This window comes from Channa argus, chromosome 19, assembly GCF_033026475.1.
Source record: "Channa argus isolate prfri chromosome 19, Channa argus male v1.0, whole genome shotgun sequence".
NCBI classification, from domain to species: Eukaryota; Metazoa; Chordata; class Actinopteri; order Anabantiformes; family Channidae; genus Channa; species Channa argus.
Genome location: NC_090215.1, coordinates 11,632,780 through 11,646,958, shown reverse-complemented (window position 1 = coordinate 11,646,958; position 14,179 = coordinate 11,632,780). Strand labels below are relative to the sequence as shown.

Genomic DNA, 14,179 nt, shown 5'->3' with positions numbered 1-14,179 from the left:
ATGCCACCCTTGTTTGAACCACCCAGGACTTCAGATTAGCATAGAAGCTGCAACATGAGAACTCACTCACTTACTCAAACATCAGCGTACGAGTTTTTTACCTGTTCTTTTTCATGATGTGCTCAAAAGGCCTCAGAAAGTCCTTCTGGAACCTGAAGTTGGCCAGCTCCCCCTTCTCCAAAAATTTCATTGACAACTGCCTGAGAGAGTCCACTGCAAAAATTGCCACATCTTCATTGGAATTACAGCCAACCTGTGCAGATTAAAACATATTTCAGAAATATCAAAATATATTTTTATCAATTTTCTTACATTTAAAATGTGCACTGAAAAAAACGTTTACCCTACAGCAAGAAAAAAAAAATCTCAAACTCCACCTTCCAACATGATAAATGACTACTATGAGGATTTGATTTTACACAAGCCAAATCCAGTTTCTTTGAGAGGCGTATCCTTGCATCTAAAATGCCAGAAAGCTTTCCTGGCAGCAATTTGCCTCAGTCAGTGAATCATGTTGCAAAACAAAAGTTGGTACAGAAGAAAATCTTCTTCTCTGCACCTACCAGTCCTCACCCACCTTGTTGAAGTGGTCTCCGATGACCTCCCAGATCCTGGACCACTGCAGCCTGATGCGGCCCATGTTGTAGTAGGAGATCTCGACTATTTTTTGCAGGCTGAACATTCGTGGGTGTGTGGGTGAGGCCAGCTCATCCATGGACACAGCACACAGCCAGCGCACAAAATCAACTGCCAAATAGATAAAAGATGTTGGAAACGATCGAAGTAAAGGTGCTCCGAACAGGCAAAGTGACTCATGATGATCAAAAATAGCTAGAAAATACTTGACACTGGAGGAGTAAGAATAATACAATATGTAGCGAGGTTAGCTTGACTCACCTATTGCATTACCATCCAGTCTGGTAGAACCTGTGAATATCCTGCAACGAAAACAAAAAAATGTGATCGATTATTTGATAGAAACATTACATATAAATTTTACATTAATTTGCATCTCTGGCAAAAACAAGAGAAACAAGGATACAAGTGAGCCAAACCTCATCTGTGTGACTTTACAATTATTTTTTCAGTTTGACATACTGTATGATTGGACACAAAATGTCGTCTTCCTGCTACATTATCTTAAAGAGGGCATGGGATTTGAACATCCCAGCGGGTCCATTGACTCAAAGCAGGTTAAAGAAGTGGTTCCAATCTAAATGCTTCCTGGATTTTATAGCCCTTCATTCAGTATGAACACAGTACCTGTCCACAGCCACCACCACACTCTGAGAGCTGGTCTCTCCAATGGACTCCTGAATGCTGGCAATCTGCTTACGATCCACAGTACCTCCAACTATAATGTAAACCACAGAGAACTCAAACATCTAAGAACAAATTTCTTTTAAGCTTGCTTCACAAACCAGTATTAGGTCCAGTTTTGACCAATCTATTAACCCGTCTGTGGCATTTAACTTTCTTTGCAAGTTTCTCACCTAGGCCCAAGTACTCATCGTTGTTCTGCTCCTTGGTACTTGTAATAAAGCCGTCTTTGCCTCGCACGGTCCCTGAGATGTAGCGCGCCTTCACCCCTGTACCGATCAGCTGAGCCAGCTCCAGCTGACTGATGCACTTCAAGATCTGAAAAGGATAAAAGGAGACGTTTTTAAAAGACACTGTGAAAACTGAACAGATAGGGACAGAATTAAAGAGATGTGGATATCTATTCAGTAAGAGACAAAACCTGCCAAAATAAAATGCAATAATTTAATTCATTTGTTTGCTGCTTAAAACTTGTACTGGTTTTTTAGAGAGCTACATATGACAAATTGACAACGTGATTTTACAATATGTTTATAGAGATATGGTTTAAGTACTAAGTAATAACCCACAAGATGTTGTGCCTAGCAGCTACTCCTAGCCAATCTAACAAAATACACACATCCCATGGAAATTGAGGTCTTTTGTGGCTCACTGCTTGAATCAGGGAGGAGAGATATAAGGAAAGAAAGATCAGATGACATAGTGTGGAGTGTGGTGAAACATGCACTCAGTAAAAATATAAATTTTAAATAAGATGACAATAACAAACCTCGTGCCAAGAGTTGCCCAAATAGTTTCCATCAGTGTGGGCCACAGTGATGAGGGTCTTGATAGTGTCAATGTTTTTCTGCTTCATTTCTGCGATGCCTGAGCTGGCTGTCAGCAGGGTGAACCTTGCCAGGGCCTGCACATATGCATCCCTCTCCAACTGTTGGAGAGAGAAAAGGACAAGACAGTGTATAGCAATACTGCCAGGTGAGAGATGCAGTAAGACAATAATCCTTTAGTTTTGACAGCATTACCTGTATGGAGAAGATGCATGCTATCCTGATGGCACAGCGGATCCCTTCAAGACACAGCGAGGCCACCTCAGTGTCGTCACAGTCCTGAAGACCCACACTGAAAGCAGCCAGGAATGGTGTCCACGCCAGCTGGAGAACAATAAAGGAAGGAGCTGCCCAGTTTGTTTGTGCAACTGTGTGCCTCATATTTTTGCATCGGTGTGTCTGCTTGTGTTACCTTGAACATGGGTCTGACGTGCTCCAGATGTGTCGCGCTGGTGAAGGGAGCCTGGACGTGGCTGACAGCCTCCATCAGAGCTTTAGCGGTTTTAGCCATCTGTTCCATCTCTACATTGTACAGCAGGCGCCTCTGTTTCTCACTGGCCACATCTGAGCAAGTACCGACACCAGACAGTCACACATACACAGAAACAACCACAAAAGTGTCCTCCAACAAACTCAGCAAGGAAAATGCAACAGTTTCTCATTCAACAAGCCCTGCAAAGCATTAAAAGGAAGCTGAACTATCGAAAAAAAAATGACAGAAGTAGCTTATTTTAAGCAGCTTATTTGAAGAGTTTTTCCATAGAACATGTGGTGTCAAACAAGTCGATCCACTTTGTGGTGCATTGTAATTACGCTTTAAAGATAGCTGTGACAACACATACAACTCCCAAATGAGTTCTAATGCATGGGTTACTTTCTCACGGTAGTTACTTTGTGAGTCACCAGCATTGGCTTCAAGTCTCACATATCGCAGCAACAAAAGTATCAGGTAAATGGTTTTATTTGGTTATATTTGACAACTTCGCATTACATCACATCTTTAAGATGTGACAGTAAGACTCACTCTGCTTGTTGGATTTCATAGTGAGCTCTTTTGTCTCCTTCATGGCAATCTTCTTCCCCGCAATCTCATTGTAGATGGCTGAGAGATACTCCTCAGGCAGGTCTTTGCTGTCATTGATGCCACGGTTCATCTTTATGTATTGCTCTTTTGTCATTTTATTCTTCACCTTTGCAGACAGTAACAAGGACACAGGTCAAAAGCCGCTTATGTAATCCGTGTGATTTATACTGAACTGATATGTGAGGGAATGACTACTGTCAAAACACATTCCCAAAGGCTACCAACTCTATGAGGGAGATTGCTTACTTGTGGACTGTGAAGGTCTGTAGTCAACATAATGATGGAGTAGGCAAGGACGTATGCAGTGTCAGCGCTGGCAAAAAGGGTTTGCCTAGAAAATGCAATGGTAGGGAGGTAGGGAAATAGCGATTTCAGATAAATGTAACAGCATTTTCTATATGGATCACACAAAATCAAATGTAGCAATTTCCATATCCAGGGTCCTCTTAAAAGAGATGCAAGCTCACCCCTGATTGCATTCAAGATATCTTGCTGCAAATTTCTCCATGAGCCGATCAATCTTCTGGGCCTCTCCAGGTAGCCGAAAACCCTCTAGAAACATCCTTAGGGCCGAAACAAAGTCTTTGCCCTGGAAATCCATTTGATCTACGTAGGCGTACATCACCTCTTTATTGAAGCGGTCATTATCCCCAAGGAACTCTCCTACTTGAGTCTAAGAGAGGAAAAGATGTCTTAGTTTAATAAACCTCTATAAAACTTCCGCATTTAGCTTGAATCTGTATAAAATTATGCTCTGGTTACACCCCATACAGTATATAATGCTCTGAGCTTGCCACACTCACTGGAAGAGCTGCTAGCTGTTCTCCAACTAACATTTCTCTCACCTTACCAGGGTAAAGCAGGAGGAGAAAACTGATTTCCACACTGTGAAAGTGATGAAAGAGCAAGAGTGTTTCCTGACGACACACAACCAAATTGATGCACTTCTCAGATGTATTTCAGTGCCTGAATGTGACAAAACATTTCAAAGCTCAACCAGGATAAGACTGAAATTTTAGTTTTAAGGTCAAAGGCTCAGAGGGAATCTGCTCACAGAATTGAACTCAACTGGATGCAACCTGAGCCAGCAAGCCAAACTTCTCTTTGTCATCATTTCAGTGTGTCAGTAAATCTACATTACTCAAAAGAGAAATTACCAAAGTGCAGCCCTTCCCCCCTCTGACTGACACAGAGAGACTGTTCTATTGCAAACCACTCCTATCTGTTCCAACCAAAAAAAGTTATAGAATCAATTAAAATTGATTTAGAACTCTATTGCCTGAGAGCTTACCAAGACCAGGAGAGGAGAACACATCACAACTGTTTTAAGTATTTACAGTCAGTCAGTCTGTTTGTCTGACATACTTCCAGTGTATGAACCAGCAAGGCCCTCAGGTTTGCGACTGTGGTTCAAAGTGCAGGACATATAATTTAAGTGAGGCCCATTATAGTTTTTTATGCTCCAAGCCTTTTGAATATTAAGCCTGAGGATCTTAAAACAGTTATATGTTTTGATACGTTAAAATGCCTAAAACCTACCTCTTCTGTCTGCTTTGATAAGAATTTTTTGGGTCAATTTAGAATGTTTATAATATGGTTTTATATTTTCTATTATGTCGTTGGCTTGTAGTTTTTATTTATAGTTAGCTCTGTTACTGTTCTCATTTGGTTTATGGAAATTTCAGCTTGTAAGTCATAACAAAATGTGTTGTACCAATAACAGTTTGACTCAGTGATTTACTAGGAGCTAAAAGACCCACTGCTCTAACAATAGGATCATCAAGGTTAAATTAATAAACTTTCATGGTCATACTATCTGGCTACAGCTGACCTGGTGCCTCTGTTTCTAACATGATCCTATCAACACTCTTTAATGTGGATTATCACACTTGAGGCTGAGCTATCAAGGCAGAATCCACCCCTCAACATTTACTGTGTGTAATATTATAATCCAATCAGGGATAGAGTGGCTGGCTGTTAGATTATTGCGTGCAACTATTATGTGGATATCGTAACACAGACTACAATATCGTGTACACATCGTGTGCTTTTACAATCAAATTGGGAACATTTTCCCAAAATGTAATCTATGAATTTCTTTTTTCTAACATGGTTATTTATATCCACAAGACTGTGCTGGTGTGTGTAAAGGAACTGAGATGACAAGAGACCAAAAGACTAATTTATATGTCCTTTTCCTCACAACCTACCTTTGGGTTTGTGTAAATCCCAACAGTGCTATTTTTGCACTAATATTTTTATTATTAATATATATTTGACATTTTTTGAGTAGAATGCATTGCATGCATCTAAAACCACACCTGATTTAATTTTATTTCTCCTAGTGGAATAACCTTGTAATTGTTTATTTTCAGATCAGATTTGTAGCTGTAGCCACTTAACTATTAGTAAGTCTTACAGCACTAGTCCTTTGCTAAAAAAATAAATAAAAACAAGGTGACTTGTTACCGAATCAAGCCTCTCCTCTTGGTGCAAGAACTGAGCAAGGTCCTCTGGGGTTGTACCCAGCATGCCTTGCTCTTGAAGGTACTGAATTCCTCTCTTTGGTTTCTTGTTGAACCTGTGGAGAATTGAGAAAAGATACTTTATGTAGGCGTTGTCATATCAGGAACAATTTATGTGCATATCGTTAAACTTACAGGTCGATGCCCTGCTCGATGATCTCCTTTTGCTGTTTGAGGACCTCAAACTGCTCTGGGTTGTCAGTACCTGACATCTGGGTGCTATAGCTGCCAATGCCAGATGAGGCTGTAGAGTCCAGAGAGTTAATGCTCCCATAGCGGTTTATGGTATCAGGAGCCTTGGTCTCTGTGCTCTCCTGCTCCAATGGTTTCTCTTGGCCTAAAAAGCAAAAGATAAGATCACATAGAACCAATGATAGATGAGTGGAAACAATTCAATACTGTTATTGCAGGAAGCAACCCCCTGACACTATGACAAAGGTAAAAGTTTTTAAGGCTGAGTTTGTGGCAACTTTGCCGCTGGCACAAACTCCTAAAACGTAAAAAAAAAAAAAATTGTCAACTTAAACCTAGTACTGCAGCAGTGAGCCTTCAGTAATTGAAAGGGGGAAGCTGCCATACAAAGCAAAAAATGGAGGGTATGCACACTTGCATTGCTCACATGCTCACACAACCACAGTCTATCAAACTCTAGGCAACACATGATTATTCACACAGACACACGGAACAGGTGCAATGCAGGGCAGGAAAGAGGCAGACTATAGAACGTGGGTTATTTAAAAAAAACAAACACTCCGGGCAGTCAAAGAAGCTGCAGCCAGAACTAAGGACCCAAAAGAATTGGTTTCTTAAGTATGCTGAGACACGCTTAAGGATCTGCTGTTGTTGCTGGTGGTGCGGGTACACCCTCTAACCCTGTGCTAAGGCCAGGTGTCTGATTACCCATCAGAAATACTTTAAAACATTCAGGACGGTGCCACAGTAATGTGAGCTGGCAGTGTACTTATCCTTAGGAACGTGCAGATAGAAAGAATATGATGGAGGAATCCAGAAGGTGTGCACTACACTGTGTACTATTTCACACACACTCATTAATGGTAGAATCAAGTGTTTCTACCATAGGTGCATATATATTTTTTGGGGTGTGACTGGGAAACTGGAAACTACAAGCAACATGTTATGTATTACAAGACTAGTACAAAATTATCTAAAGCTACAAAGAGGCTTAATGCATATTATTTCCACCAAAGCAACACACAGCAAACACCTGGTACTGTTTTACTATTACCTGCTCTCGCTTTGAATTCATCCAAAAAGGGCAGAAAGTGAGACAGTTGAAACAGTGGAGATGCATAATGTGCTGTCATCTTGTAAGTCAGAATTAAATGTATAATAATAATTTTGTTTTGTAAGGCAAATGTATGTAGCACATTTCACACCAAAAGACAACCCAAAGTAATCAAGTAAGAACATAATGCTCTTCCATTGTACAAGAAAGAAAATGGTTTTCAATTTGAACTGAAAGCAGAGCAAACTTTATATTAAAAATTCAAATCGTGGCCTTACTAATGAGCTGTCATGAGTTTAGAAAAGATAACGTCCCCACGAGTGAACTAAACTGCCTCCGCTGGTTAGCCTTGACAGTTTAGCCCAAGGCTAGCCTGTAGTTAGCTCCAGGGGCATGAACAATGTCTTTTTAGCCTTTTCACAAAGTTGTACTTTCTCCTTAGTTTGAGCTCACGCTTTGCCAGCAGAACAGCAGAAATCCTGTAGAGTGCAGAAACCCAGGGGCCCATAAGATACAAAAGACATGCTCTGTATGTTGTAGACAGGCATTTCATCATGGTTTGGTCTAAGTTAGCACTCTTTTTTTTATACTAAATCTCTGGAATGGCCTGTCTGCACTGTCCTCTGAGTTTTATAGTATCTCATCCTCTGGAACTGAGGTATCGAGTGCTGAGGTATCAGAGCACTAGATTCACTAACTTAAGTAGTAGTATTAAGTAGTAAGTTATAACTTCAGCGGTCTGTGACACATTCTCCACTTAACAAGTTCAATTCTCCATAGATTATTATGGATTAAAAAACAACAACATCAATCTGGAAAAACTCAACAAAGTGTAAAATCCTAGCCACACAAACATTTCTAGTATCTACCATCTGTTTTTAGGCTTTTATCATAAACTTTAAATTGCTTTTGTTAAAGACCAATTACATTGGATAATCACATCTTGATAAAATATGATGTAATACTGCATATGCAGTCCATATGCTGATACACTGAACAACCTAAGCATATATTCTCTCCAGGAATAACTAAACACTTCTTTTGAAAAGAGTGATGGAATTAGCAGTTCAACAACAACAGATTGTCATGTCTAGTCAGTCTCTATTGTACTGATCAGAACTAAAAGAAAACATGAATTAATGCACTGATACTTCTACAGAATAAATATTTAATTTATGTGAAGAATTAGAATGAAGAAAAAGGTTGTTTCTTTCTAGTATTCCTTACAGATAAGATGTCTGCCAAATGCTGTTGATAAATTACATATATGTGTGGTGCATCAGTGTCTTACCAAGGCTGGTCTGGGAGTTGGGGTTGACATATTGGTCTTTACTCCACTCTACCATACATTTCAGGATGGACACAAGACATTCAAGGCCTTTCTTTCTCAGGGTCAACTCCTACGTGAGGATATAAAAACGTTATACTAAGGCCTAAAACATAAAACTAAATATAACAAAAGAAAAGAAAGAAAAGAAATCACCTGCAGTGGTGTGGTGCCAAGCTCATGGCCTCCGCGACCCTGTGCAATTTTTGAAAGGTCGTTGACCAACCGCTCAAATATGTTAGCAGCATTCAAGTCACAGTCATAGTTCACGTAGATGTCCACCACACTCTGGGCATCTGACAGAAACAGATGGGACACAGGAGAAATGAGTGATACTAGTCTAAAACATGCACCTGGATACTTATAGCTTTTCTCAAAGGTTAATTACAACCACTAAATTACCTGACACACTTTAATGTGATGTGATTAGATACACTTGGTTGACAAATACTTTGTAGCTTTATATGTATAAGACGTTTCAATCTTATGCCTCCATTACTGCCTCATGTACAAATACTCGCTAATTACCCATAAAGAATAAGACTTACAGGGGCTCAATACCTTAAAAAGCAATAAAACACAAACCTGCACATATTCTAGTTAGGGTCTGTATTACCATCCACTTGTGGTCATAGGAGCTTGTGGATGTTTCGAGAATGTAGAGGAAAATCTCCTTGAAAAAGACCTGCAGACAGAGACCATGTAACAAGCATAGAACGAGAACATCCATATAATAACCCAGAGGGCTGATGATTTTCATTCTGGAGACATGGCAAAAACAGCAGGTGGAAACCATGTATTTGAAACTTTGAGGCAACTCAGATGGAATTAAAAAACTAGGCAACAGAACAAAATATTTAGGCTGCAGGAAAGTTACAGTACTCTGTTAGAAATCTCATCTACCATACATCATTTGTGCAAGGGTGCAAGACCTGAAAGGGTCAGGTTTTCAGTATCAAATATACAACTTGCTGTGTTCTTCAACAGGGAAAGACATGCACTTAAAAGAACACAGATGCTGAAAAAACGTCCACATGCATTTCATACTGTAAAAGCTGACAAAAGAGGTACAGCTATGCAGAAATAGATATTTACAGGAATAATACAATAAAATGATCCTGCAATTACTGTGTTGCAATTTATATTTATCTGTCTACTTTCCCTAAATATCCCCATATGAGTTATTAATTTCCTGTGTTTCCCAGAAAGACCAGAGGAGGTGTGAATGCTCTCCAAGAAGAGGTAGGTGGATACATAAATATAGCTAATTATTGCACTATTGTCAGCTAGTTTATCGTGTCCTTGCTGCACACAGAACCTGAATGAAAACAAAGCAGGAACAAAAATAGAAAATGACTATGAGACATCTTGTGGGGAGCATGCTGGTGAAGAATAAGAGTAGGGAAAACAGTTGTCAGGAAGCAAGTGTGTGTCTGTTAACATAAAAGCTTTACAGTGAAGTTAATGGCATTATCTTTGCAACTGAAATATGTGGAGTTCAAAACAATACCTGAAATTTTCTCAATAAGCTAAACTTAGTAGTACTGTAAACACATTACCTCAATTTGCATCTTGAGGTGCGTCTTGAAGTGGGAGAGCAGAGTAAGAAAGATGGAGAGTGAGAGCTCAAAGACCTCAGGCACAGAAGAGACACCATTCTTGGACAGGGCCACACACAGGTACTGCTTGATAGCGTTGATAAACATCTCGTTTGTCTTGAAGATAGGCCCAGCATTCTGAAGTATGGACAGCAGCAGCTGAAGGGACAAGACCTTCGATCGCAGCTCATGGGACCTGAATCAGGGTGGAAGAGAAGATCATCAAGTTCGAGCAGCTTTTTAGACCAGCAACATGTACCACAGCATAGCTTTATCAGTAAAAATCTTAAATTACTTGCATAAAGTTAGTGAACATACAAATTGTTTAAATCAACATTTGCCAACAAAAGAAGTAAAAACATAATGCATTGATGACATTCAAATACAGGAATAGTGCAAAGATTGTATCTATTTGTACAATTTTGTGTGTGCACTGTTTGTATCTTTAGCTCTTACATTTCATAGAACCCATTGTGAATGAGCCTGGCTGCTGTATAAAACAACTTCAGGGACTAGAACGCATTGTCTAATCTGATAAGCATTACCCTTTCAAACATGCAATACATTCAGGAATAAAAGAAAAAGAAGTCTGACTAAAACCAAGTACTTAAAGTGAAAGAATCTGTCCTTCAAGAAAGGTTATAAACAGGAGCAGCAGTGCAATGAACACTAAGACAACATTTTTTGTTATCTCTCCATTAGAGTGTTAAAATCTTCAACAGCCTACAAAGAAGTCCTGGGGCAACTAAATCAAAGCTTCTCTGCATGTAGAGCCTTGGCTCATCTGAGCAGTTTTTTCAGCAGCAGTAGGACACAAAAACTCAAGCTAAAAAAAACAAAACAAAAAACTTTCAGCTGCTTTATATGCGGAGCTCAGCTGCTCCTCTGTCTGGCGAGCAGACAGTTGCAAGTAGAATTTATGTGGTACAACAAAAATGTGTCGCAGATGTTCCTGCAAGTGCCCATAAATATGGGCATTTATCCCAAAATGACTAGGATGTTTAGAGCATTCACATTTGCAAGTCCTATAGAGTAAACACTATAAAACTATGAAACCTGTTAAGGCCATATAGGACATATAGATACAGTATACTGTACATATACAGTAGATACTGTATGTTCGAAATAATTGATTGGTTTCAGTACTGCTTCATCATTTTGAATGTTTCTACTAACTACAATGATTATTCCAAACAGGACTAAGAAAGAATCAATGCATGCATGAATGAATGCTTGTACTGTACAGCAGAGTGAACTGATACTGAACAGTGAACAGTACATTTCTGATTTGGATTTTAGCACCATACACTCTGAATTTAATATCTTTTCAATAACATTTTTGTATATTTTTGTAAATGACAAAACCACTGATATCCTATAGCAGTAGCATACCAAGCCCTCTTGGGGAAAAGTGTTTTGCATTAATATACACCACAGGTAAGGTACTAATGGCAGTTGTTCAGCACATTTGCTTTGTTGTCTGCTGAGTTTCGCCCTATAAGGAGGGTAAAGGGATTCTTTCTGCCACTGACATGGCATATCAGTGGTGATGCAACTGACATGGCTTTCATCAGACACGCACAAAGAGCTCCATTTAAAGTCTATTCAAGAATGAATACATTTAGTCTTCTGAAACACCCATTATCTAAGCAGTATTTATACACGAGCACTGTAATGTTTGGTATACATGAATTCACAACGGTTTACATGTATGTTTTAATATCTTAATGATGCAAATACTGTTTAAGAGAGCTCTCAACACCATTGCTCTAGAAAGCTGTAATTGAAAGGCTAATCACAAAAGGGACTGACAGGTAAAAAAAAAAAAAAGACATCCACAGCTAAATCTGCCCCATTACAAACAAAAAAAAAACAGAAAGAAAAATAAAAACAATATCAATACACCTTATTTTGACAAATCAGAGACTGACTTCAGGAGCACAAATACAGAGGCTATACAGCAAAATGCAAATCTATGGTTAGCCACAAACACAGAATGGCCGGGGTACAGTTTGTTAAGAAATACTTAAAACATAGCTACTCGAGGTCTTGAAAAAGGTGTTGGAAGGGTGAAATCAGCTTAACTTACATCAGCGCGTAAGGAAAGCACAAAGTAAGGAAGACAGGAGGAATAGCAGCTGAAAGCTATACTGTAGAAAAAAGAATTTTCAAGTGTAAAGAAACATGTTACCTACTCAAGTTTAAGAGAATGAACAACAAAACCACAGAGATTTGAAGCATTCTACCTTAAGAAAGTGATCCCATCCCATAAATTACAGTGTCCTGAAATGGGAGGACTGTATATAAACACCGCTGTAATTTCTAACTACTAAAACCAAAATGCCATCCATGTATTACCTCAACTCCTTATCCTGTTCAGGGTTGCGGGGGAGCTGGAGCTTATCCCAAGTTTTACTGGGCAAGAGGACATGAAAGGGTACACCATGCTCCGGTCTGTTCAGATCTTAAACTTCTAATTCTACATCTTATACTTAAAAACAATCCATGGAATTTAAAAGGACCAGCAATTGAAATAAACTATAGCCACACAAAAAATACTGTTACTACATTTTTCACGTCATATAGAATTAAGTCTTACTTAGGATCAGGTGGTCCATCTGACAGCGGCTTCATCGACAGCTTGCAGAGTGAGCGAAAGACAAGGAAGGCATCTTTCTGGAGGATGTGGGAGAATTTGGCACCTGGTGGCTGGCCCGGTGCAGCTCCTGATTCCTACAGAGAAAAAAAAACATTAAAAAAAAAAAGCAGAAAGACATTTTCTTTCATTAAATCTTGAATCCTACAGCCTCGTTAACATATACTGTGATTATAAGCATCAGGATCTAATGGATTAGTTTAACCTGAGGAGTGCAATCAAACATAATTGCAGACTTCATGCTTTCAGTAGTTGAAAACAGAGGTGATTACATAATATGTATTCACCTTCATTAAAGAGACTGGCTTTAGCATACAGACCTGTGTTTATATGCAGATATCTCAAAGGGCCAAAATGCAATGTCATATGTAGGAAATTATGCTTTTAAGACTGATATCCAGCTCAGAAAAATGAGATGCAAGTATGAAAACAGAAATTCTTTAACTTATATGTATAACATAAATTTCATGGCTATTAATTGTTGCATGTTTCATTTACCTGAGTGTCATTAGACGAGACAGACAGTCTGTCATCAGGTAGCGAGGGGGTGAAGCTTGCAGAAATAGGCGTGCCAGGGATGCCGTTGGCATGGACATGCTCGCTGTCACTCCCCAGGGTGCCCTCATCCTCCAGGGAGCTCTGGGTGCCCTCTGTTACTGCTTCAGCTGGCTCTGACTCTGTTGGCTCACCCTCAACAGCAGACTCCTTGGTGTCAGAGCAAAGGTTTCCAGGGTCCAGGCAGTGCCCTGTGGTGATAATGGAGGAGTGAGGAGGTAAAATGACAAGGCTTACTCAATAATACAGCTATCTAGTCTCAATATGTGAAGAGTTAAACACTTTAAAATACTCTACTGGGACAGCCTGTTTTATGACAGCACATTAAACTGTCAGGTCCTAATATTGCAATGTGATCTTCTGGTCAGACAGAAAAAGAGAGAACGACAGTGGAGCACAAGCAACAGCATGTACTGTAGTTACCACCAGCATCTGAGGGAACTCTCAGGTTAAAAAGGATACCAGAGTGCCTTTCTGCTTAATGTTCCTTCTGACCACTGAAGCCTGTTTTTCAAAATGCTGCTCAAATATAAAAGTGTATTTGGAAAAGGGAAAGCACTTCTTTTCGGAGCCCGAAAGTTAATAAAGCTCCTTATACAGCCATAAAAATACCAGCTTTTCAAGAAGAAAAAGGTTCTGCACACAAAGAAAGAGTGCTGTGCTTTCTTTTTGTCAACATCTAAGGGGAACTTCAGGGAGCCTGGCCTGACCTAAAATTATAGTGTAGCCTCCTTGGGCTGGGTTTAGAGCCTTTTGCATCTCCTTTCACACACATTTTATACATACAGTTGAGAAGTTCTTGTTATTTATCAAACAGGGGCACCAGCCTGAAAGCCCAGTTCAGTTATCATCAAAGGTGCAGCTTGTATAATCAGCAAAATGCACTGCTCTCCTTTTTGCCATATCCTTTTAAAAGTAATACATTATTTTACTGGTTCTCTAACCCCACAACTGTTCGTTCCGCATTTAAAAAAAAAACTCCCAAAGGTGAGAGTATATTTGCACAGGTAGAAATCCATCATGTATTAAGACAGCAAACAA

General features: G+C 39.5%; 1 protein-coding gene across 4 annotated transcripts in view; it reads right to left on the bottom strand.

Moving 5' to 3' along the window:
* arfgef1 (ADP-ribosylation factor guanine nucleotide-exchange factor 1 (brefeldin A-inhibited)) overlaps positions 1 to 14,179 on the bottom strand; it is a 47,854-nt gene that overhangs the window by 9,734 nt on the left and 23,941 nt on the right. For all 4 annotated transcript variants that reach the window (XM_067487068.1, XM_067487069.1, XM_067487070.1 and 1 more), the window contains 19 exons: positions 13,082 to 13,329; positions 12,527 to 12,660; positions 9,889 to 10,123; positions 8,915 to 9,014; positions 8,486 to 8,625; positions 8,294 to 8,402; positions 5,892 to 6,093; positions 5,701 to 5,812; positions 3,699 to 3,904; positions 3,478 to 3,562; positions 3,172 to 3,337; positions 2,560 to 2,711; positions 2,343 to 2,471; positions 2,090 to 2,248; positions 1,494 to 1,638; positions 1,264 to 1,354; positions 898 to 938; positions 578 to 747; positions 102 to 253 (listed from right to left, as the gene is read on the bottom strand). In XM_067487068.1, the coding sequence (XP_067343169.1) occupies positions 102 to 253; positions 578 to 747; positions 898 to 938; positions 1,264 to 1,354; positions 1,494 to 1,638; positions 2,090 to 2,248; positions 2,343 to 2,471; positions 2,560 to 2,711; positions 3,172 to 3,337; positions 3,478 to 3,562; positions 3,699 to 3,904; positions 5,701 to 5,812; positions 5,892 to 6,093; positions 8,294 to 8,402; positions 8,486 to 8,625; positions 8,915 to 9,014; positions 9,889 to 10,123; positions 12,527 to 12,660; positions 13,082 to 13,329 (2,776 nt within the window). The remainder of the gene's footprint in view (positions 1 to 101; positions 254 to 577; positions 748 to 897; positions 939 to 1,263; positions 1,355 to 1,493; positions 1,639 to 2,089; positions 2,249 to 2,342; positions 2,472 to 2,559; positions 2,712 to 3,171; positions 3,338 to 3,477; positions 3,563 to 3,698; positions 3,905 to 5,700; positions 5,813 to 5,891; positions 6,094 to 8,293; positions 8,403 to 8,485; positions 8,626 to 8,914; positions 9,015 to 9,888; positions 10,124 to 12,526; positions 12,661 to 13,081; positions 13,330 to 14,179) is intronic.